At 41.9% G+C, this 23343-nt stretch overlaps 4 protein-coding genes across 9 annotated transcripts in view; all 4 read right to left on the bottom strand.

The window, feature by feature from the left end:
* Positions 1-585: 585 nt before the first annotated feature.
* Positions 586-3149, bottom strand: cryaa (crystallin, alpha A; the record flags this gene model as incomplete). The annotated part of the gene is made up of 3 exons (XM_080422581.1): positions 586-795; positions 2222-2344; positions 2952-3149. 3 exons carry the CDS (start codon positions 3147-3149, stop codon positions 586-588), a joined length of 531 nt encoding a protein of 176 aa, XP_080278707.1.
* Positions 3150-5730: 2581 nt separating this feature from the next.
* Positions 5731-6516, bottom strand: LOC308080821 (proliferating cell nuclear antigen-like; the record flags this gene model as incomplete). The annotated part of the gene is made up of 1 exon (XM_080422839.1): positions 5731-6516. One exon carries the CDS (start codon positions 6514-6516, stop codon positions 5731-5733), a length of 786 nt encoding a protein of 261 aa, XP_080278965.1.
* A 2669-nt stretch (positions 6517-9185) lies between these two features.
* hsf2bp (heat shock transcription factor 2 binding protein) lies at positions 9186-15583 on the bottom strand (the record flags this gene model as incomplete). The annotated part of the gene is made up of 9 exons (XM_080422457.1): positions 9186-9280; positions 10054-10274; positions 10531-10634; positions 10872-10989; positions 11602-11746; positions 12366-12515; positions 13158-13261; positions 13455-13602; positions 15530-15583. The coding sequence occupies 9 exons, from the start codon at positions 15581-15583 to the stop codon at positions 9272-9274; spliced, it is 1053 nt and encodes a 350-aa protein (XP_080278583.1). The 3' UTR covers positions 9186-9271.
* A 3224-nt stretch (positions 15584-18807) lies between these two features.
* LOC308080144 (E3 ubiquitin-protein ligase HECW2-like) overlaps positions 18808-23343 on the bottom strand; it is a 39798-nt gene continuing 35262 nt past the window's right edge. For all 6 annotated transcript variants that reach the window (XM_080421914.1, XM_080421915.1, XM_080421916.1 and 3 more), the window contains 2 exons: positions 21374-21486; positions 18808-20813 (listed from right to left, as the gene is read on the bottom strand). In XM_080421914.1, the coding sequence (XP_080278040.1) occupies positions 20702-20813; positions 21374-21486 (225 nt within the window). In that variant the 3' untranslated portion in view covers positions 18808-20701. The remainder of the gene's footprint in view (positions 20814-21373; positions 21487-23343) is intronic.

Below are 23343 nucleotides of genomic sequence, written 5' to 3'. Positions count from 1 at the left end.
GGTATAGTGTGTACCCATAATTCACTTTGGGTTTCACAGGAAGTAGCATTTAAATGGTTAGGTCGCATGTCTGCCCAGTCCTTCCAGATTGGTTTTCTCCCCAAAAGCCCCAACCACCCCCCCTCACTTATCCATCCTTTTATCTTCATCATCATAACGAGAAAAGTAATCGTAAAGTAATAAAGTAAATAAAGCGCCAAGAACTGCCTAGAGAGGAACATCTATGAAGCTAGGAGAGCGCTGAAATCCTCTAGGAGGAGCAGGACAGAGAGAGAGAGAGAGAGAGAGAGAGAGGGAGGGAGGGAGAGAGAGAGAGAGAGAGGGAGGGAGGGAGAGGGTGGGGGGAGAGAGATAAGAGAGAAGAAGCAAGGGAGTGGAGGCGAGAGACAGGGTGTAGATCATGGTCATGTACGACCACCCTCCACTGCTGGGCTACAGCTCCGGTCGCAGCAGCAGCACTTCGTAGAGGAGAGGCCTCCCTCTCCTCCTCCTGATGCCCCCCCCCCCCAACCTCCCGGCAACACTCCGCGCCTCGCCTCCTTCTCCCCCGGGCACCGCGGCGCCGGCAGCACCCCCCGGCCCCTTTTAGGAGGACACCGCGGCGTTGGTCTTGTCGTCACGGGTGACGGGGATGCTGCGGTCACCCCGGCCAGAGTCGCTGCCCCCGGTGACCTTTGGGCCGCACACGGTGAGGAGGCCGTCGGTCGACAGCGTGCAGGTGATGGCCGACTGGTCCACGCTGGAGGGCAGGCGGTAGCGGCGGTGGAACTCGCGCGAGATGTAGCCGTGGTCGTCCTGCAGTTGGCACACGAGAAGAGGAGAGTTTTGGTGATGGGCAGTGGTGGATAGTAACGAAGTTCACTTGCTTGAGTACTGTACATGTTTTTTGAGTGCATGTACTTTACTTGAGTATTTTGTATTTTTGCATGACATTGACTCCACTACTATTTCTAGGAAGGGGAAAAGTACGGTATGAATTAACCACTTAAGGCCTATTTCAAATATAGTGAAAATAGCAGAGCTTGTAGATCTGCTATTTTCAAAATAAAAAATTCTGAAACAATGCATTGATATTCAAAAGAAAATGTACTTTGTAATTTGTATGATGCACGTGAGAGGAGATGTTTGGTGATGGGTTATACATTATATATAGAGAGAGATCTCCATCTGAGAGGCAAGCTGTACACATAATTACTAATATGAATTATTATTTTGAACATATACTGGAGTATCTGTGATGATATCCTTGTAGATGTTTGATTGTCACTGTGTTATGTTGGTTTTTAAGTGAGGGTGAATTTTCTCCAGTGGACAACCATTAAAACTTTACAGACTTTTCAGGTTGAAGTTGAAAAGGAGAACTGATCTGTGGTCAGCGCTCCAGGAAAACGGTCTCTCTAACCAGGAATTTGGAACTAATGTCTGTTATTTCTGTGTGAATCTATTCACGTTCAGTATTCCACTAGATGATACTGTAGAAGATTTGGAGTTGGATTTAGCTGTTTTGGTCCTGTGTACAAACAGAATAATTGTATAGGGTTTTCTAAAGAACCTATACGACTCTTTTTTAAACTAAATGCATTAAGATGGTTCATATCCTTTTGAGTGGCCATGTACAGTCAGTGTGAAGAAACCTTTATTGTTCCATGAAGAACTCCTTATCGTAATGTTCATAATCTCTGGAATGTAACCTTGAGAATTAATTGTAGTAAATGAGAGTAGAAGAGAATAAAGTAAACAGAGCTATTTTCTGGTGGAAACGAGAGACAGAATCTCACAGGAATGATGACCCAATAATAAAATAAATAAGCAGAAATACTTGTTCTTGCTATTATTTGCTTCTCCTGAGGTGTTTGACTCAAAGCTGTGCCAGTTCAAGTGGGTTTGATAAACAGAAAATTGGAGCACACACACAATCTATGTACAGATATGAAAGCATAAAACCTGCCACCACACGCCCATATGAACTCAGTTATTTATTTTGAGTTAGAAACCACATTATTTCCAATACTGTTACTTTTCACGATTCAAATATAAAAAATAACACTTTTGTGTGACACTGTAGTGTGATCGAGTAGGGCGTTAATTTACGAAAAAACACAAAAAAGTTAGAATACGGAGATAAGAGGTTTCTGCCCGACTGCAACAAAATAGAGTCATTAATCATGTTTGTGTGTGTATGTGCATACAGTGCGTGTGTAGGTGGGTGTGTGTGCAGTACCTGTCTCTCTCCATGCTTGCCCTGGATCTCCACATAGTCGTCAGTGATCTTCACGTTGAGCTCATCGGGGGAGAAGTGCTTGACGTCGAGGTAAACTGTGAACTTGTCCCTGTCGGACCTCACCTGAAGAGAGCGAGAGAGACAGATAGATAAAGGACGCCAAGTTGCTCACAATTGTACAATAACACTATCGATAGATGAACTGAATGTGCAGTCATCGCATCATATCAGAAATAAGTTGCACATTGCAGTTTTCATTCATAAATGAAAATGTCTATAACGGTTGCTTTGCCAGTTTAGAAGTCACTAATTGTGGTAAATCAAATGAAGACTAGTACATTTTAGCTATAAAGTCAGGTTCTAGTGGAAACTAGTGAACATGGACAAGCCTGTTTTGATCAAATCCGCCTTTGAGAGGAAAGGAAATTTAGCAGTAGGCACAATGGTGTCACAGCACTAACGTAAGCTTAATAAACGCCGCAAACATACATTATTTTCATTGTAAAAACAATCATTTAACAGGAATATATTTTACCTTACTGTATGTGTTTATGTGTATTTCTTTAGTGTTTACTTTAAAGAAAATGAGAATGTACTGCACACAACCAAAACGTGTTTTCTTGCTACGAGGTCAGACTTAACAGAAGTTATAATCTAGGTTTAATAATGTTTCCAGCTGCGTGTATGGCTCACACGGAGCGGGTTAAGGACGGACTAGTCGTTTTGTTACCTCAGAGATGCCGGAGTTGGCGGAATCCAGGAAGTTGCGGAACCACGACTGTCTGTAATAGGGACTGAGGGTGGATGAGGTGTAGGGGAAGAGGTCATAGTCGAACATGCCCTCCCCGAAGAACTGGTCGAAGAGCCGGGCAGGGTACACGGAGCCCAGGGCGCGTCTGAACCAGGGATGCTGGATGGCAATATCCATAGCGTCTGTCTGGATGTGTGGGGCTCAACTTTAGTCAGCTCGGGGGTTATAGGCACTTGAATTAAGCTTGTTCGGCGTTCGCTCTGCGTCAGGTGCACGTCAGGTGAAGGAAAGGTGGCTTAAAGGCAAGACGGCGAGAACGGAGAAAGAGGATGTGAGCGAAGAATTGAAAGCAAACTAGCGGTTCCCAAGTGCTGTGTGTTCTCCCCTCTGCGGCGACCTCCTCTTTATATACCTGAGAGGCAGAAAGAGGGCTTTAGCTAGGATCCCTCTGGAATGACATTATCTCATGGTGGGATGGGCCCAGTCAGCAGAATACGCAGTGGTGGGGAAGCATGCCTGGCCCGTTCACTGTGCTAGTCTGGCCTTCCTGGGGGAAGGCCCGCTTTGGGAGCCGTTTGGCATCCGACCGCCAGACACTGGGAATCAGCCAAAACAAACCCCCACACCATGAGGAAGAGGAGGCATTGAAATGAGATGAGAAAGAGAGATGGTTAGAAGTAACACCCAAAAAAGAAAACAGCGATTTCATCGGGCCCGGGTGCAAGACAGGGCCTCCCAATGTGACAAAGCTGGGTCAGAGTGTCACCTATACACACCAAAACAAAGTGGTCTCTCACATTCACACGATGCGCACACGGCACGCACACACCCACACTGAGTGCAAGTGACATAATACTACAGTATTGTTCTGGTTTTCTGGCTGGATGAAGGGCAGATGTGGTCACAATGCAAGCTAGGGGATGCTCAGGGTGAGAAGAGGTCAACAGGGCGATATAAGCGACTTCGAGTGATAAGAACAGATTATTTTCACAGATCAAAAAGAGCCTTATTGAATGTAGCGGAGGACAGAATAAATCAGGTAAAAACACCTTGGCTTGCCGCTGCTGAAGAACAACATTGGTATCGATATCTCATAAAATGGCTGGCTTCCATGGTAACTTTGGCCTGTCGTTGCAGCCTGAAACCTGTTGTCCCTAATTTGTTTTTCAAATTGATTAGAAGTTTGCACTTTATTAACAAAATATCAGTCAAAACGTTGGCAATTGGTGGTGGTCTAGGACTAAGGTTTCCATTATTCCACCTCCCTAAAAGGTTTACAAACCTTTCAGTCCATTTCTGCCTTTACAGCACAGATACTTCTTGATTGACATGGCTTTGACTTAATTAAAGACAAGATTGTATGTGATTGATTGATTGATTGAATATTTTATTAACACGTCTAAAACAGTACTGCAAGTACACTTTAACAAGCTACAGTACGGTATGCTAAAAGGATGACACAAAAAGCCCTGGGGTCTTGTGTCCATTGTGTACAATCCTAGAATCATTCAATATGTCTTATTTCATTTAGTGTATTGCTTATTTAGCATTGACCATTACACCAGCGTTAGCTACAGTAAAAGTGTATTTTCATCCCTGTATGAGTTGTTACCTGTAGGCAGTCACAAAACCCACAATCTCAGAAGAATGGAACTGATTTTATGTCTCAGAATGCTGTTTTTATTCTCACACCTTGTGAGATAGGAAACTGTGACAAAAAAAGTCAGAATTCTGAGATATACCGGGTAGCTCAGTCGGTAGGCGACCACAAGGTCATGGGTTCGATCCCGGGCACCGCCAGTGTATGAGTAGCACGGCTTGGGTGTGGCAAGTCATGCGATAAGTACTGAAAGCTGAAGGTAGGTGTTGTGCTCAGCACCTCAGCCATCCATCTCCCAGGGGTCTAGTGCATTGCAAAACGGGGATAAACTCCCGCTCTCTGGCTGATACCGACAATAAGCCTCTCCGACCTACTTACTTACTTCTGAGATATACAGTATATCAGAATTGCAAGAAAACATTTACTTCTGAGATATAATATATAATAATAATTGGAATTGCGACAAAAAACAAGCAATTCAGGCCTATGTATTATAGTAGTACGATTCCCGCCAGAACACATGCCCATTCGGTTATGCAATACCCATTATAGCCGTTGTCAGACTACTTAGTGCAGTACTCATTATCATAGTAGTTGGAGGCCAGTCAGATGACGTCATTCATGAAACATACCTTATTCTCATCCTTAATTAGTGAATAGAACAAACTGGAGGTGGATGATGTGAGACCACATTACATACATATATTTACAGATATACTGTATCTACAATAGGAATGGAAGATCTGAAATAGGCTTTTAGCAAGCAGGGAGAGGAGGGGAAAACAGGAGGGCAGAGTGAACAAGTGCTTAAAACCTAATCTATAGCCGGCTTCGCACCGGAGCCACGCACTGATAACAGCCGACGCACAACAAGCTTGTAGATTTGCTACTTTTGGGGCACAATCTCAAATGGGGCTGTGCATTTGATAACCATCCATTCAGAACACACTTCCGAGTTCAATCACAAAAGATTCAACAATACAAATTGGCAAAAAAGGTAAGTGCCTGTAATGCCTCACAACCTAACTACAGATGTATTGTTCAGGATGCTGATTGCATGATGTGGGTATACAAGACACTCTCATGCAACATCTCAAGGATCCAAAACTACGGACCTGCTCCCTTCACGGTCCCCTTTTGGCAAGCTGTAAGCCATATCTAAGAATCCTCTTGGTTGATCTTGGGTGCCAGGTAATATTTGACATGGCCCATGTCAGCTATCTTGTATTCCACCACCAGGGGGATGTCTGCGCAAGACATGCTGAGGGTGACCCTCTTGGACAGAGGCGTGGCCTTTGTGAACAAGCTCAGGTAGTTCAGGGCAAAGCTAAGCTGGACGGGTTCGTTCACCTCAATGGTCACGGCTTCATCCTCCTTGTCCAGATTGCTGGTCTGGGACAGCTTGATGTTTCCGGTAGCCATCTCTCCAAAGGTAGAGAACTTGACTCCATCCTTGGCGCAGGAGATCATGACGGCATCACCGATCTGGGACAGGTCACGGCAGATACGGGCAAACTCTCCAGAGGGCATCTTCACCACACAGCTGTATTCCTGCTCCGGAATTACCAGCTGTTCCACGTCCAGGTCCATCAGTATCATCTCATAATCGGAGACTCTCTCCTGGTTGCGCGTCTCGAACACGAGAACAAGTGTGTCTGCGTCGTCCTCCGCTCTGAGGGTGATGACATCTTCATTCCCCGCACACTTCAAGATTTTGGACATGCTGCTGAGGTTGACGCCCATGGCGAGGTTTCTGTCGCAGCGGTACGAGTCGAAGCCGTCGCTCCTGAGTGTCAGGTGGACCAGAGAGACGTGAGACGAGTCCATGCTCTGGAGGGAGATGCCGGACGAGCTGACATCCCAACATGCTTCTGTGATCAGGTCTTTCAGAGCCTCAAGGACCTTCTTCAGGATGAGGCCGTGGATCAAGCGAGCTTCAAACATGGTGTTGAGCTGTGTGTCGTCGATCGTGAAAGAAATAAAGACACATTTCATAGAGAGCAGTTCTCATGTTTTAAGCAGAGAAAGGAACTAACCAGCCTGCCTCCAGGTCTTCTGAAGAGAGAAACACACTATGATGTCATATTGATGACATCAGGGATTTCCATATATGGGGATTTGTGGATAATATATATAGATATTTTTGGAGAACCGCTGATCTAAATGACTTCACACCGGTAACCGCACTCCCATGGCCATGAAAATGCCCGTTAGGAACGCATGGCCCTCGGTTATGCAATATCCATTGTACAGGTTGTCAGAGTACCTGTTGTACCCGTTGTTAGAGTGCCCATTCTATAACGTATAACGTTATAGATTACATCATCACTGATCTCAAATATTAAGGTCTACATACATACATACATACATACACACGTACATACATACAGTACGTACATACATACATAATGTACATATCATTATATATATATATATATATATATATATATATATATATATATATATATATATATATATATATATAGATAGATATAGATATATACACACACACACACACACACACACACAAAATATAAAATGGACATACAAGTTTTCTGCCCAACAGCAATGATATGCACCTTGCTCTAAACCAGCGCTACTCAACCCGCGGCCCGCGGGCCGCATGCGGCCCGATCGCAGCGTCTTGGCGGCCCCCTCATGTTTTTTTTTTAAGCACAGGATAAAAACAAACAGACATACATACAGGTGCGTCAATTGTTACAGGTATAATGCATAGTTTTCTATGCATTTCGGGTTTTTGGGGGGGTTTGACCCCCAAATTTTTCCGGACGCGCGGCTTTGCCGCGCGCCCAGGATAGGTGTCTGCCACTGGACATACACACAACACAAAATAAACTGGTACAGTGAAAAGAATATGATGTCAAAATGTACATTTTCTTGTGTGTTACAAAATCGAAAAATCCAAAATAGGACCGTCATTTTTATGGCGGCCCCTTGGACTTGGTATTTTGCTGAGTGGCCCCTGAGCCATCTTAAGTTGAGTAGCCCTGCTCTAAACTGTCATCTGTAACAAGTGCGTATAATTGATGCCTTTCAGTCATAGTGTGTGTGTGTGTGAGGGAGGGAGCAACAGTTCAGACTGACACAACGCTAAAAGCAGGCTCGTCCCCACCCAAACATCCCCACACCTCCACCAACAATTCCCATGGCTGTTGTCCCACTAATGGCCAGTTACCGCTGGGCACTGCTTGCTACTGCATTAGTCTAATCCCACAGGGCTTTGGCCAGCCCCAGCACAGTGGCTTACCCAAAGCAGCAGTAAGGCCCCCTTTGTGGCTCCATGGACCCACTGGACCATTTCCAACTGAGCTGTGGGGGGGCAGCTTTTGACCAGGAGGGCATGGCGGGGTTGGTGGAAGAGGAAGTTGGGGGGATTGTGGGATGTGAGGGTCGGTGCCGGACACCGGACGTAGTGGGACATAGACTTTGGCTGCGGTTGAGCCGGGTCAGCATTTTGGGTTTTTATTTTAATTGGTCGGACAATGAATGAGGGTTGAAGGACTGCGTTTCCGCAGCTGTGTGCCAGGGAGCTACCTCACTGCGGGGCTCCTGCTGAAAAGCTAGTGAGACAGACAGCTTCTATCCCTCGCAGTCTGCGGTCCGGCGCTGGCCCGATACCGGGAGCATGGTAGCAAAGGCCCTGGCGATATCGAGCAAAGATCCACACACCAACTAGTTCCTTTGTTTTTTGCACAGCTACGTTTTGAGTTAAAAAAAAAGAAGCTCAACCTTCAGACTTCAAACTGGAGTTAGTTGGTGTGTATATATTTTTTCAGTTTTGCGAGGTATTTTTTTGTTTTGTTTTAGGATGTTTTAGCATCTAGCAGCATATTTTTGTTGATTCCTGTTGACTCTCATAGATGTCATGGTTCATTTGTTTCAATGATGTGTGACATCTTCATTCGGGTATGACTCTATACAATTATCAATTTATTTACTCAGAATAAGTGGGGTGGGGTTGGGCATAACTTTTATCGGAGGCTTCTGCTTTTTGTTAGTTTGTTTAGTTAGTTAAAATCTCTATAAATTACAATGAATTCCTCTTGTTTTTTTCCTATATTAAATATAAACACCAAGGGTTGAAACATCCCTTTTATTGTTTCTTTTGTAAACCAACATTGTGGAAAAACACATGAAAAAAGCTATTTCCAAAAGTTCCATGTTTCATTTACTGAGCTTCTTTGTGTATAGAGGATTCAAATTCAAACACAGTATTTTCAAATGAATGCATTTTTTAAGTTATTATACTGTAAATAAACAGTAACAGATTTTTACTAACATACTGTAAGGCCCCAAAGCTTGTGTACTATACATATAAATTGCAGATGACTAGTAAACAGTATTTAATACTGTTTCAAAATAACACTGTGGAACTATCATACATGAAAAGTTTATGCAGTTGAACTTCTGTCACCTGAAGGGCTGTGCACACCATGAACGATAACAATAACAACAATATCTATAACTATATCATTTAAAAAATCGTTCTAACTCAAGTGAACTATATCGTTGGGCCCTCTGCTTTTAGGATAGCGGGTGGACAAATTTGTAACATTATAATGACTGCATAGAAAAACAACAGACCAAATGTGACCACATCCCTTTTCTGAACACGAACATTAAATAAAGCTTTAGGCTTGGCAGGTCCAGAGATGCTCTATCCAGCTTGGAAGCAGTGTCAGCAATCCTGGGAATGAAAAATGGAGAAGGAACTATTGGACCGCTATATTGGACTGTGTTCGACAACAGGATTTCTTTGTGATGCTCAACTTCAATGTCTTGCTTTCATTTGTGCCGCCATTCTTTTTTAACCACTTAAAGCTGAACTCTGTACCTTTTATGACCTACCGGGGATTCAAACCAGAGTCCTCCGCACAAGTGCTGAATTCTTTACGACTTGTTTAATAGAGCATGTCTGCTTGCTAAGGGGAGATTTTTGACCTTCAGTCAGTACCACATATCAACCAGCAGTGGTTCTACTAGACCACAGGATCAATATTTATCAATGGAAGAGCAGGGAGAGCAGTTCAGCGCTTGGCCAGAGCTCCGCCTGCACTGAACGAACCGAGTTCACTGAAACACATTTCAGTCGGTTCGCTGACTGAATTAGTCAGCGGAACACGTTCAGCCGCCCATCAAGTCGGGCCACGGGCTCTAAAATCCTGCACAGGCTCTCAGAATTTTGCGATGCGACACGTTGTGAGCTTATAGACTGGCTATTTTCTCTATGAATAGTGCACAGAGATTTTGACATGCTCATTGGTGTGCCTTGGGCACAAAAGAATTTGAAAACCACTGATCTATCACATTATAAAATTAGATGCATTGCTAAGCATTTCCATAAAGTCAGGGCTCCAGTACATTAAATAATATAATTTTCTTACTGGCACAACAACACATAAGCAACCAGCTTATTATGGAACAACGACTGGCAACACTGTCGTGTGTGTGTCGTCGTACCTGTTTATCCAGAGAGGATGAACCGATGAGGGCCTCAAGGTCTTGCAGCGTCTCCTGTGCCGTCTCCTTGAGAACCGACTGGCGGCTGGAGGTCAGCTGCCTGACAAGCTCCAGACGCTGGGGCTCCAACAGAGCCGGCCCCAGCAAGGCCACCACGTCCTTTTCCAACAGCAGGGACTGGAGCAGACGAAGGGCGTTGACGCACACCTCCCAGTCAGCATCTTGAGAGAGAGAGGGGGAGAGAGAGAAAGACACACACACACACACACACACACACACACACACACACACACACACACACACACACACACACACACACACACACACACACACACACACACACACACACACACACACACACACACACACACACACACACACACACACACGCGCGATATGGAGTGAGGGAGAAGCAGAGGTGAGGAGACGAGAAAACTTAGGATGCACTTGATATGGCAATTTGTGCTGTCCTCTCACCTTCCAACAGGTTCCAGATGAGTGGTAGAAGTCCTGGACTCTCGCTGATGTACTTGAGACCCTTGATACTGATGCTGACATTGTACAGAGCCATCAACATCAACCTGCAACACAGGAAAAAACACAGTGATGCACACTGACTGCAAACACCAACTCTCTTCAACTTTGTTTCCTATTGTCAGAGTTATTGGCTATAAGAAATGTTGACTTTGGTGGCTAATGTTGACATGTGGACAGATTCACACACACACACGCACGCACACACACGCACGCATGCAGGCACACACACATGCACACATGCACACACGCACGCACGCACACACACACTGAAGTTGTCTTACACTTTGAGTCTGGGACAGACACCAGACCTCATGGTCAGTAGCAGCTGCATCAGAGTGTCAAGGAGGACCTGAGCGCCACTGGACAAGTAATCCCGCCCACATGTCACAGCCGCTACATCTGATTGGATAAAAAGGCGGGAGGGGGGAACTATTATTAAGGTAATTAGTATGATATGAATCCAGAGACACTGGCAAATAATGTCATTTTGACTGAGTTTGGAAGTGGTCAAAGACAGCAAATGGGTGTACAGTTACAGACCAAACAAGAATTTTACTGAATAGTTTTAGAATACGAAATTCTGTTTTGTGAGGGGGGGGGGGGGGGTCACGATTATGACATTTTACTTGGCGATTAATTGTCACTTAAATAACTGCGATTAACAATTTAATTGTGTCATTGAACATTGGAACGTTATGAATACAATTTACATTTCTGTTTTTAGGCTTTGTTGAAAAAATTTCCACAGGGTAGAATTGACAAACATACACATATAATTACTTTATAAAAAAAAAAAAAAATACATTGATAGTGGAAATAGCCGATCTACAAGCTCAAAACGTGTCGCATCCGTCGAGATGCGTTTTGAGCTTGTAGATCTGCTATTTCCACAATCTTTGAAAATGTTTTAAGAGCATTTTTAACATGGAAATGATTATGACGATTATGCAGTAAATAATTGCGACTAGGCGATTATGTAATGACTGTGACAGGCCTATAGGAGTCACCCACTGGCAATGACTCCAGCCACAGCCAGGACAAACTGATGCTCCGGGGAACTCTGGTCCTGTGTCTCTGCCTTCTTCTCCCCGTCCAGAGACTTCACGAAGCTCTCTAGCGTCTGTCCCGCTACGCTCAGGAAAGACTGCAGTTTACCCTATAACGTCAAACGACAGGTAAACACACATTGCCTGGTTGCACACCACTGGATCGCTAGTATTCACAGCCACAAGGGACTCAAGGGAAATAAAGGCACATCAAAATCACCGGTTAGACATCCTTACATGTCAGATCTGTATCTGACTATCAGTATCAGTCTAAAAAAGGACTGACTGGCAAGATTATAGGATTTTAGCAGGAAGTACTGATTAAATTAGCCATGGAAGTGTATCACATATTTCAATTAAATACAGTATTAATATGTAGCAAGTAATTTGGGACAATACTAAAGACACATTGAGGTTAGACAACACACTCCATATTTGAGCGTGGATGCATTGGGAACTCCTTATATGTTATACTGTATATAGGTTATGGCTGAGATGAGCGTGATGTCAGAGGTCTGGCTGCCAGCCCGCCGGTAAGCCAATTTTAATAAAAAGGATACTCGCAGCTAAAAGGCTATAATCATAGCAGGCAACCATTCAGCAAAGCAATAATCAATAATGCATGCAGGATATAGGGACAATACAGTCTGCTACTGTAAATAAATATTCCCAAAACAAATACAGACAACGTACAAGTACACCATGCAAAACAAAACAAACGCCCCTCACATCTGCCAGGATATCTTTGACGGCGTCCTCCTTCCCAGAGACACTCCAGAGCAGGGTGCAGGTAGCGGCCCCAAGCCCCACACAGAACTCTGCCTGCTGCTGCAGCTGTTCTCTGCTCTCCCACAGCTGCTCTCTGAGCACCAACTTGCCCTGCAGTGTTCATTTTGACAGCAAATTTTGTTTTAGTTTAGTCAGTCTTTTAAATACAATTTCATTTAGTTTTAGTCATATTAAATGTTTAGTTTTAGTCTAGTTTTAGTTGACTAAATAGACAGTTGATTTTGTCGACAATAATGTATTTTGGCAGACCTTGATGGCTGATTTTACACTTGGTTGCATGCTGAAAATAGCATGCAATAGCTTGTCTTTTAGTTCTACTGGATCTCTTCTTCACTAGTCACAGCCAGTATTCCTGTGATCCTAGAAAGATAATTTAAAGGACCATACTGATGGTATGGTCTGGTTTAGTCCATTATATATGACTCACAGTGTACTTATACTTGACACTACTATCATTTCTCAAAGCATACCGTGGTCGGAAGAGATAGAGATTCTGGTGAATACGTTGAAAAAAAATATTGATGCTGTATTTTTATCTCAATATAAAATCTGCTATTTTTCACTTTAATATCTCTCTCCTTGGAGAACTTGATTCATAGATACTGCCAAGTAAAAGAAATACGTGCGTGCATGCTTGTATTGCTTGTGCTGGGCAGCATTACAAGCTTGTGAAAATACACAAAGACGAATTGATTGCACGCGTCTCTGGTACCTGAAGGGTTTCTCTCTCACCTCTCGTTCTTTTTGGCATTCATTCTGCACCGTCTCCAGACGAGAACAAAAGTGAAGGCACTCCTGTTTCAACCTGTCCAGCTCCTGAAACTTGAATTCCATCTCTACACACACACACACGCACACACGTACACACACACACGCACACACGCGCACACACGCACACACGCACACGCACACGCACACGCACACGCACACGCACACGCACACGCACACGCACACGCACACACACACACACACATTAAAAAAATGCCTCCTTTTTATTAACTGATGTAGTTTTTCACCAACGGAACTTACTTTTCTTTGTAGCACGTGCTCTACGCAGCATTCTGTTAACGTCTCTGTTAACCAGTCTGGGAAGGGACTCACGGAGCTGCACGACCTCTGTGAATAATCTCTCCAAGTCTCTTTTCCTTACTTTGACAAAACCCTCCTGGCTTTCATCCTGAAAAACAAACAAACAAACAAGATACTATCACACTGAACATAGCATAGGATTCGGTGTCTAAAGGCTAATTTTATACCAAGTCTAACCCTGTTGACAAAAGGAAATATGTCCCTTTTGTTGTCATGAGGAACTTCGTTGTGGTTTACGATTACTAGTTCTATTTTGGTTTGAATTTGACTTTGCAAAAATCGTCAAATCTGTAGCCAGAAGCAATGATTTTTGGCTATTGTTTGCTGCATATTCGTACATTTTTCAGTTTGACACTTTGAAGCACTCCATGTGCAATTGCTCTTTTTTCATGATTAGATTTGATCATCTGCACAACAGCAAACAGCCAAACATGGATTTTCTTTCTGACATAATAATAGAGTCAAAGTCAAAGCAACTCCAAAATCATGCTGCATCCACCAGGGAGATACTGTAAGAATAATAATGCCTGTAGTCGACTATAAAAGGATTAGGGTCATACCAGGTTGAAGTTTGATACTTATTCATCATATTTCCTTGACACAGCAGCTGCTAAACTGTCATAGGTAATGAACTGTAAACTGTGTGTGGGTTGTGGACGTCAATGTGGGCCTGACCCTACACTGAAGGGGCAGAACCACATGGGGGGGGGAGACTTCAGCACCTAGGACAGCACATAGGGGAGGTACTTTCCCAGGAACATGTGTTGTAGGCCTGTCACAATTATGACGTAATCATCTCATATTTGAGATAATCGCAATTGAGATAATCGCAATTGAGATAATCGCAATATCAAAAAAGCTGAAATATTACATCTACAAGCTTACAACCCGTCACAAGCTTGTATATCAGCTATTTCCACTACTATTTCTTAAAGTTATTAAATATGATGTAATTTTTTTGTTTGTGCATTGTGAGTTTGTAGAACTGCTATTTTCAAATGGCCGAAATGTATATAGTGGTGAATGTACGTTTTGTAATAATAATCAAAATCTACAATGTAACTAGTAATTAAGTTTTCAAATAATTGTAAAAAGTACAATATTTGCCTCTGAGATGTAGTGGAGTAGAAGTTAAATTACAGAAAATTGGAAATACTCCAGTAAAGTAAAAGTACCTCAAAATTGTACAAAAAAAAAGTACAGTACTTCAGTAAATGTACTTCGTCACTTTACACCACTGAATATAGCTATATAACGTTTGCAGCACCTGTTAGAGAGAAGTTAAAATCTATCTGCTTCCATGCTGGATGGATTATCCTATTGTTTTTTGTAGATTAATAGCTAAATCAGGTTTTCGAAGTTCACAACATGTTGCAGAGATCTGCTATTTTCACACAAATCTTGAAAGAAATATGAACAATATGACCCCAGGGGGGTCCCCACATGATTTTGGGGGGGTCCCCAGATGACAGTGAAGTGACAATATAAGGACTTTTAAGACCTTTTAATTCCTCAAAAAAAGAAAGAAAATAAAAAGACCATTACTGCATCAAAAGTAATCAACACACTATTATAATAACTGGTCAAACATTGGCCAAATAATATACTGTAAGAAAGAGACAAACAGAAAATAGCCGATCTGCAAGCTCACAACGCCTGGCAAGCTTAAGAATTGAGCGCCTCAACTCTAAATTCCAAGTGCTTGTCAGAGTGGGGGTCCCCAGTTCAAATATGATTATTTTGGGGGGTCATGGCCTGAAAAGGTTGAGAACCACTGCACTACACTACATCTCAGAGGCAAATATTGTACTTTTACTCCGGTACAATTATAGATCTGCTATTTTCAAAAGATGTATTTTATTTTATACATTTGAAAACTTGTGAAATGGGACATTCTGCATGATGAGTACTTTTACTTTTGGTACTTTAAGTACATTTTGATGCCAATACTTTTGTACTTTTACTCAACCTACTGATCTAATGGCATCATTCACGGCCATCTCTTGAGTCTTTACCTTTCCTTCATGACAACAGTGATCTGGCAGGTTCTTTTCTGGAGCGACGGCCATGTTGATGTCGATGTGCTCAGGATGAATGGATGACACCTGCCTGCATTTTCCCGGGAGGAAGTATCATCAAAGTCAACCAATTTGAATCTTCAAAGTAAAAGCTTTGCATTCAAAGTAAAGGCTCGGTTCATACTCCATAGTATGACGGACGGTGTCGGCTTGCAGTGGTGTAAAGTACAGTAACTAAGTACATTTACTCAAGTACTGTACTTATTACTTAAGTATCATTTTGAGGTATTTTTTACTTTACTGGAGTATTTCCAATTTTTGGTACTTTTACTTCTGCTCCACTACATCTCACAGACAAATATTATACTTTTACTCCAATACAATTATTTGAAAACTTTAATTACTTGTTACTTTGTAGATTTTGATTATTATTACAAAACATACATACATTACCCACTTCAGCCCTAGTATGTTATACATTTGAAAACTTCTGAAATGGGACATTCTGCATAATGAGTACTTTCTACTTTTGGTACTTTAAGTAGATTTTGATACCAATACTTTTGTACTTTTACTCTAGTAAATTTTAAATTTCGGACTTTTACTTGTAACAAGAGTATTACATTAATACATTGTAATATTATTACGTGCAACGCTTTGTTAATAGTAGATCAGTCCTTTTTGCCAAGTGACACATACCATGATGGACTCACTCAATTCTGCTTAATATGATGCGTAGGCCTTTAGAAATATCAGGAGCATATTTCCAAACAGAAATTTATATTTTCATAAAGGGTTTATAAAGTACAAGCCAGTATATAGTTTGGAATGTGAAAAGATACAAGATAAGACTTCCAGTGGGCATGTCCTCTCAGGTGTCTGCCCAACAACACCCAGGGTGGATTTAAACAAAATACCCCCATCTGTCTTAGATGTGTTGCTGTGTTACTATAGACAGCACGGTTTGTGGTCCAGGTACATAAAACACACATTTTATAAATATGAAAATAATGCATAACAAAAACCTGATTCCAACAATTCTTCAACTCCATTTATTAACTTAACCGTTCCATTACAATCTTAACAATGACACAAGAGGAAAAAGCTTTGCATAGAGAGAGAGAGTGTGAAGCACTGGATAGACCTGGGGCCAAATATGATTTGAAATGTTTCCAAATGCTGTAGTACAGTTCCCAAAGTGGGTTCGGTGATGCTGTTCTGGTGGACCCTTATAGTTCGGTAACTCTGAGAGTGTACAGATGGAACCCCATCCTTCCGGGTCCATTTGGTTCCATCTATTCACTCCCAGAGTTATGGGGGTCCTTTGAAATGAAGTTTAAGAACCACTGTTGATGCAGTAGTAGTTGAAAAGATTTCCGATGCAATTTGATCCTCGTCTAACCCTTAGAGACAAGACACAGACAGGCCGTCGCCAGTGATGGCATTTAATGGAAAACAACAGAAGTGCTGACAAACATTCTTATAGAAAAGTGACTTGGACTGTACAGAAATAGTGCTTAGTTTGTACACGTGAGGCAGCCATTCTAGAAGTGTTGGTGTTTTCGAAGGCAGTGGGTGCAGTATGGGGGGGGCGTGGCTGGACTGGCATACAGACCGAGACTGGCATAAGGCCCAAACCTTTGGTACATTCTGTGTGGACAGAGGGCAGGCCAGTATGAGTTCATAAAACCAACTAAAACCTTAAGAAATGAAGGGGTATCTTGTAAAATTTCAGCTGATGTTTTCCTTTAACTACGAATTTTCCACATGTCCGCAGCATTCCCTTAGATTGATTTATAAAATAAGTTTGTTACATTTTTTTCCCCTTACAGCTGTGCCCAATTTTGCTCCCCTAAAAACGCCAAACACATTCTGAAATAATGCGTTGGACAGCGTTATATTAGAATACATTCTAAGACTGTAAACAGAGACTACAGTAGGTACTAGGACAGGTTAGTCATAGTCAGTGATATATCCACATTGTCTAGAAACTTGCTGAGTTTGAAATGTGGACTATATAAACTATAGTTATAAAGTCTGACAGCTATGTTGTCTTTGTCTGTTGCCTTGTTTCAGTGATAAAGCAGAAACAGTCCGACACACATCAATATAAATGCTTCATTGAAAATTTCTCATCAGTCACAACTTTGGTTTGCATTTTGCTTTCTCTATAAAAAATTAAATAAGACAGTATCTTGTGTCAGCTAAGTAACTGATATATGAATATGACAATAAATTGACAGTTGTAACTCATTGTGGCAGTGTGGTCAGATGTTGGCATGGTTCTGATGCTCGTGCAGAACAAGAAGTATATGTATGTAGGATAGTACAAAAAAAAAGATTCACTGCAGGCTCTATAAAACATGATTTCTTTCTGCTGTGTGTGTGTACACATGGGTTTCTATGAGACGCTCAGTATACAAGATATTCATGCATTAATTATTCTGACATTCAGATATGTTACTGTAGTTGATGTGTATATTGTACGACTGTGCTTAAGATGGCTGCCCTCTTGACTCAGGACTGTGAACACGGCAAAACAACCAGCTTAAAATAGGTTACATCAACATAAAGATTAATATCGAGGTGTTCTACAACTGATTAACCCATTAAAACCAGGAAGGCATCTGTGTCAATTTATTTTAACTACTTTAATCATTATTTTATACTTTGGCTATTCCAAAATAGCAGATATACAAGCTCATAGTGCGTCACTTCGTGCCGCGCTATGAGCTTGTAGATCTGCTATTTTTGAGAAATCGTGAAGATTTGTACAAATCTTTAAAGCGAACACTTTTAACTCAAATCTTTGCTTCTGGGGGTCCCTGGAACAAAAGATATTGAGATGGTGGTCGGCAGCCAAACATACAGTATATAATTGTGGGGGTCCTTGACATGACAAAGTTTGAGCACCACTGATATAGCAACATAAGTTTTGACAGAAAACTGAATTTAGAAGACATTTGCCTCAGGTCTTAATGGGTTGACTGTTGAAACGGTGCAAAACTGTAACAACTACATAATCGTGTCAAAAGTTCACCTCCCAAGTTGTCATATCAAACGTGTAATGGATTACATAAAGTACAGTGTGCGTGTGTGTAATCAAACAGGGTCTCAGCTTTTCAAATACAATGTGTGTAAGTGCTCTGGACAAAATACACAAGCAACACATGCTAACATTACAAGTTTAAGGAAAATTAAACCTCATAAATGACCATGTTTAAAGCGGGCAAGTAAGCTTATGACAATAATTAGAGTAAAGCATATTACAGATGTGATGAAACAAAACAGAATTTATATAATTTAATATAATATATTTTTTAATGTCAGTTGATGTATGAATGAGCGTGTTGGCTTACACGGTTGGAGTCAGTTCCTTTGCATTTCAGCGAGTGGATTTGTCTTACAAATTCATATTGAAAAAGGTGAACCACAAAAGGCTCTCATTATCCAACAATCTATTAAGAAATCATTGGGAATAAATTCCCTCTTATTAGGAAATAAATTCAGTTCTATGATGAATCTGAATGGACCGACTGAAGCGATCCTGTTTGGATGCCATGCATTCTTGCAGCTGGAACTGAGTGTGGTGTATGAACATCAACATTCAATAAACTTTCAGTCAGAACATGAATTATTTGCAATAAAACTGTACAAAACAGACCTGGGTAATAATACAAATCTGTGAATCATACAGAATCATTGTACTGTGTTTTCCATTCTAAGTAATTGAAACGTAATTTTCACTATTTGGGGACTGAAATGATATGGGAAAAAATGTCATTGAAAGGGTGTAATTTACCAATTGACCCAGGTCTTATATGTTTACATTCATATACACCTCGTTGCCATGTTATTACAAAATGTATAAATGGAAATACTGTAACAACAATACCAAAGCTTTTGTCTAGACTGTCTAAAATCAGTCCGAAAATTCACCTTCAGGTGCCACAGATTAGAAAGTTACCTCAGATGGTAACTCAAAAGGCTTGTACTGTCCACAAGAGTTTATTTTACCAACACTGTCCACAGGAGGGAGCCGAGGCTTAAAGGAGTAGTTCACCCAAAACACGACTTATTTTCTATCAATTACACACCCCATTGAAGCATTCAAGCATTGAATTCATGGAGATTTTTTAGTTTTGTCGCATTCCTGAGCCAATTATTTGATGACCAGCGGAAAGATGCTAATGTATCCGGTAGGAAACTCAAAGGAGTCTCCTACCTGAAATACACCCGGTCATCAAATTATTGGCTCAGGAATGCAGCCAAAACAATTGATAGAAAATAAGTCATTTTTTGGGTGAACTATTCCTTTAATGTAGTCAAACTGTTCCTGAACATCGGAGACTTAGCATCACGGCAGTTCAAGTTTGTTCGGTGCCAGGCCCGTGGCGCGCTATGCGCATCTGTTGCCGAGTCGAACGGAGCAATATCTCTGCCACCACCACTGTTTAACACAAACACTTTCCTCCAAAACATAGAAGTTAAAAGAAAAGTCTGTATCGCATCAATCTACTCAACTTGTGCAATTTCAGTCCTAAACGTAAGAGTGTGGAAGCTGAACGAGCTTTGAGAGTGAGATAGGCAGTGAACTGCTGTTTTTCTGTTACATTGTGCTGCGCTACCCGTGCAGTGACATAAAGTGGATGAAGGGGGTCCTCCTGGTCCCACGCAGAAGGTAGGAAACATCCCCGTCTCCCGTCCGATTGGCCAGAACCTTGCTGACAAAGCTTTTCATTCCCTTTGCTCTTAGGCGAGAGTCTGGCGAGATGTGTTTCAGCGGCTCAGGAGGGAGACTCCTGGGAAAATTCTTCAGGGCAGTGTAGCCATTCTTCATTATTCAGAATTATTATTACACATACATGCATGTGCATGTGAGAGATACAGTATGTGCACGTGCAGAGAGAGAGAGAGAAAAAAGGTGTGTAATTAAATACACACCGCTTTAAGTGCCTTTAACGCTGCACACCAGTAACCAGGTCAATAACCTGTGGGGTTTCCCTTTGCAGGTTCCAGGGTCACCCCTTGAAGCCGTGATCTAGCACGTCATGTCAAGACCAAGGAAAACCAATTCAGATGAGGGGTCTTCAGACGTGCGTCCAGCTTGCTGTCCCACAGCAGCTCTTTTGAACCTCAGAGCCTTATAGGATGAAGGCTGACGGCCGGTCACTCCAGACCAAATGTACTGGTCTCCTCCACCGCCGTCAGCATCTTCTCATAAAGCATGGAGAAGGATGGGTATGGTGGCAGGTCCAGCCGGTTAAAGCAGGTATGGGCTCTGGACAGACACAAAGACACACACACACACACACACACACACACACACACACACACACACACACACACACACACACACACACACACACACACACACACACACACACACACACACACACACACACACACACACACACACACACAGTGTGGTTAAGTGACGCAGAGAGACTTGCATGGATTTTTTAACATAAGATATTCGCACTTGCAGAATATTTAGAGAAAGCATGGGACAAAGAAAACGTATATGTGATGTATATTATTTTTGGGGTATTAAACAAATATTCTCTTTTTTACTTGTGCAGTTTCTGTTTCCAGGAAGTGAATGTGATATTGTTTATTTATCTTATCTCATGACAAGACACGAAAATAAAAATTCACTCACTCACTCACTCACTCACTCACTCACACTCACACAAACTCACACTCACACTCACACTCACACTCACACTCACACACACACACACACACGATCAGTTAGTGTGCAATTTAATCTAATTTAACTCTGAAGATCTATCTAGCTGCATGTGAACTGCTGTGCTGCAGTGAAAAACACCTGCTCACCTTGGCAGTGAGGAGATTTTACCCCACTTCTCCACACAGAACCGGCGGGGTCCATTGCTGCCTCGGAGCGCCGCGAAACCCTCGTAGGGGATGCTGGAGGTCCCTGTCACAAACTAGAGAGAGACAGAAGGAGAAAAAGATAGGTACAAGGTAACATTAAGAGAGGCAGAGACATGGGGGAAACAGAGGAAGAAAGGGGAAGATAGAGGGTATTTTCAGTATTAAAAGCTCTTTTAACCCTTTCAATCCGGAAACACATCTCTAGATTAGATTTCTTTGGCTATTCAAAAATAGCAGATATACAAGCTCATAACGCAGCCGTGCTATGAGGTTGTAGATCTGCTATTTTTTAAACATCGTGAAAGTTTGTGCAAATCTTTGAATATATATATTTTTAAGCCAACATTTGTAACTAAAATCTTTGCTTCTGGGGGTCCCTGGAACAAAATATTTTACAAATGTTCGCTTTAAAAAATATGTATTCAAAGGTTTGCACAAATTTTCAGAATCTTAAAAAATGAGCAGATCTACAAGCTCATAGCCCGGCACTCAGTGCTGCGGTATGAGCTTGCATATCTGCTATTTTTTAATAGCGTAAGAAATCAAAAAATGACACAGATGCGTTGCCGGTCTTAATGGGTTAAGACAGGGTGTGACAGCTGCCCACACATCATTCATTTTCAGTGAGAACAGAATGGGGAATGAGCAGAGGAGCGGTCCAGGAACCCACCAATCGCACGGTTAGCTGTTCTGCGTTTAAGCCAGCACACAAACATACAGTAAAATCCTCAATAGACCCTTTTCACAATTTGGTGTCATAGGTGGATAAGCGCAGCTGAAGGTAATTGTGGGTGTGTTTCATTTAGGTGTTTCTGTGAGCCAGCGTGAAGTTAACCGTACAGGAATACAAGAACGCGTCCCAGGTCAAATCTGGCAACCTCGGAACGGTCGCCACCAGGTATTCCTAAACGTAACCTCAGTAAAACTATGCCTAAACCTAACTTTATTCCTAAACGTAACCTCAGTAAAAGTATGCCTAAACCTAACCTTATTACTAAACGTAACCTCAGTAAAACTATGCCTAAACCTAACCTTATTCCTAAACTTAACCTCAGTAAAACTAGTGAGTGTGTTTTGGGGGCGAGCATTTCGGTTACCCTGTACAGGAGCTGCTGTCCATGCTGGCACACAGTGACACCTCAATGCAACATACCCCACTGATTGTTATTACCCTCAGCTGCGCTTATCCAGCCACAGTATAACACGTCAACATTTGTGCTGTGGAAAAAGGTCTATTGAGGATTCATGATGCGTGCGCTTTCTGTTCTTTGTGTTTTGTTACCATGATTAGAGCTTGGTGTTTTTGTCCCCTTCAGATGAGTCACAGGGAATCTCATATAAAAGGCCCTTCAGTGAAAAAGACTTCGGTAGCATTGACGTCAATTCTGTGCTTTGGGAGTACGCCCACATCCTTCTATTCTTTTGACCAATGGATGCATTCTGACTTATGTTCTGACAATTGTTCTGTCCTGAAATAATAATACCTAGAAATGACACATGGCAAAGTCATTACATGTTTTAACTGTGGAATCATTATTTAGTTGGATTGTCTGCCGACCCATTACATAAACTGTAACCTCTTTAACCATCCTCCACACAAGGTGATCTAGACACTTTTTACATGGTGCAGTGGTACATCTAACATTAGAGTCAATTATTGATAAACAAGAATAATTTACATTGTCTCTATTTTGTCCTTTTAGTTATAAAGAACAAAGCAGTTGCACAACAAAGTTGCGTTTTAATCAAATGTATAACGTTTTGACAGAAAGTATCTTCTTCAGGGTATGATACTATACTGGTGATTATACTCAACTTTCATAGTGACTATGAGTTGTGTGACTGCTTTATTAACTTTTATATTTTCACCATGGTTGGCACCTCTGCAATACTGATGTGCGATCCATTCC

The sequence above is a fragment of the Gymnoscopelus braueri genome, assembly GCF_963280865.1.
Source record: "Gymnoscopelus braueri genome assembly, chromosome: 24".
Taxonomy (NCBI): Eukaryota; Metazoa; Chordata; class Actinopteri; order Myctophiformes; family Myctophidae; genus Gymnoscopelus; species Gymnoscopelus braueri.
This window is presented reverse-complemented; position numbering and strand designations above follow the sequence as displayed.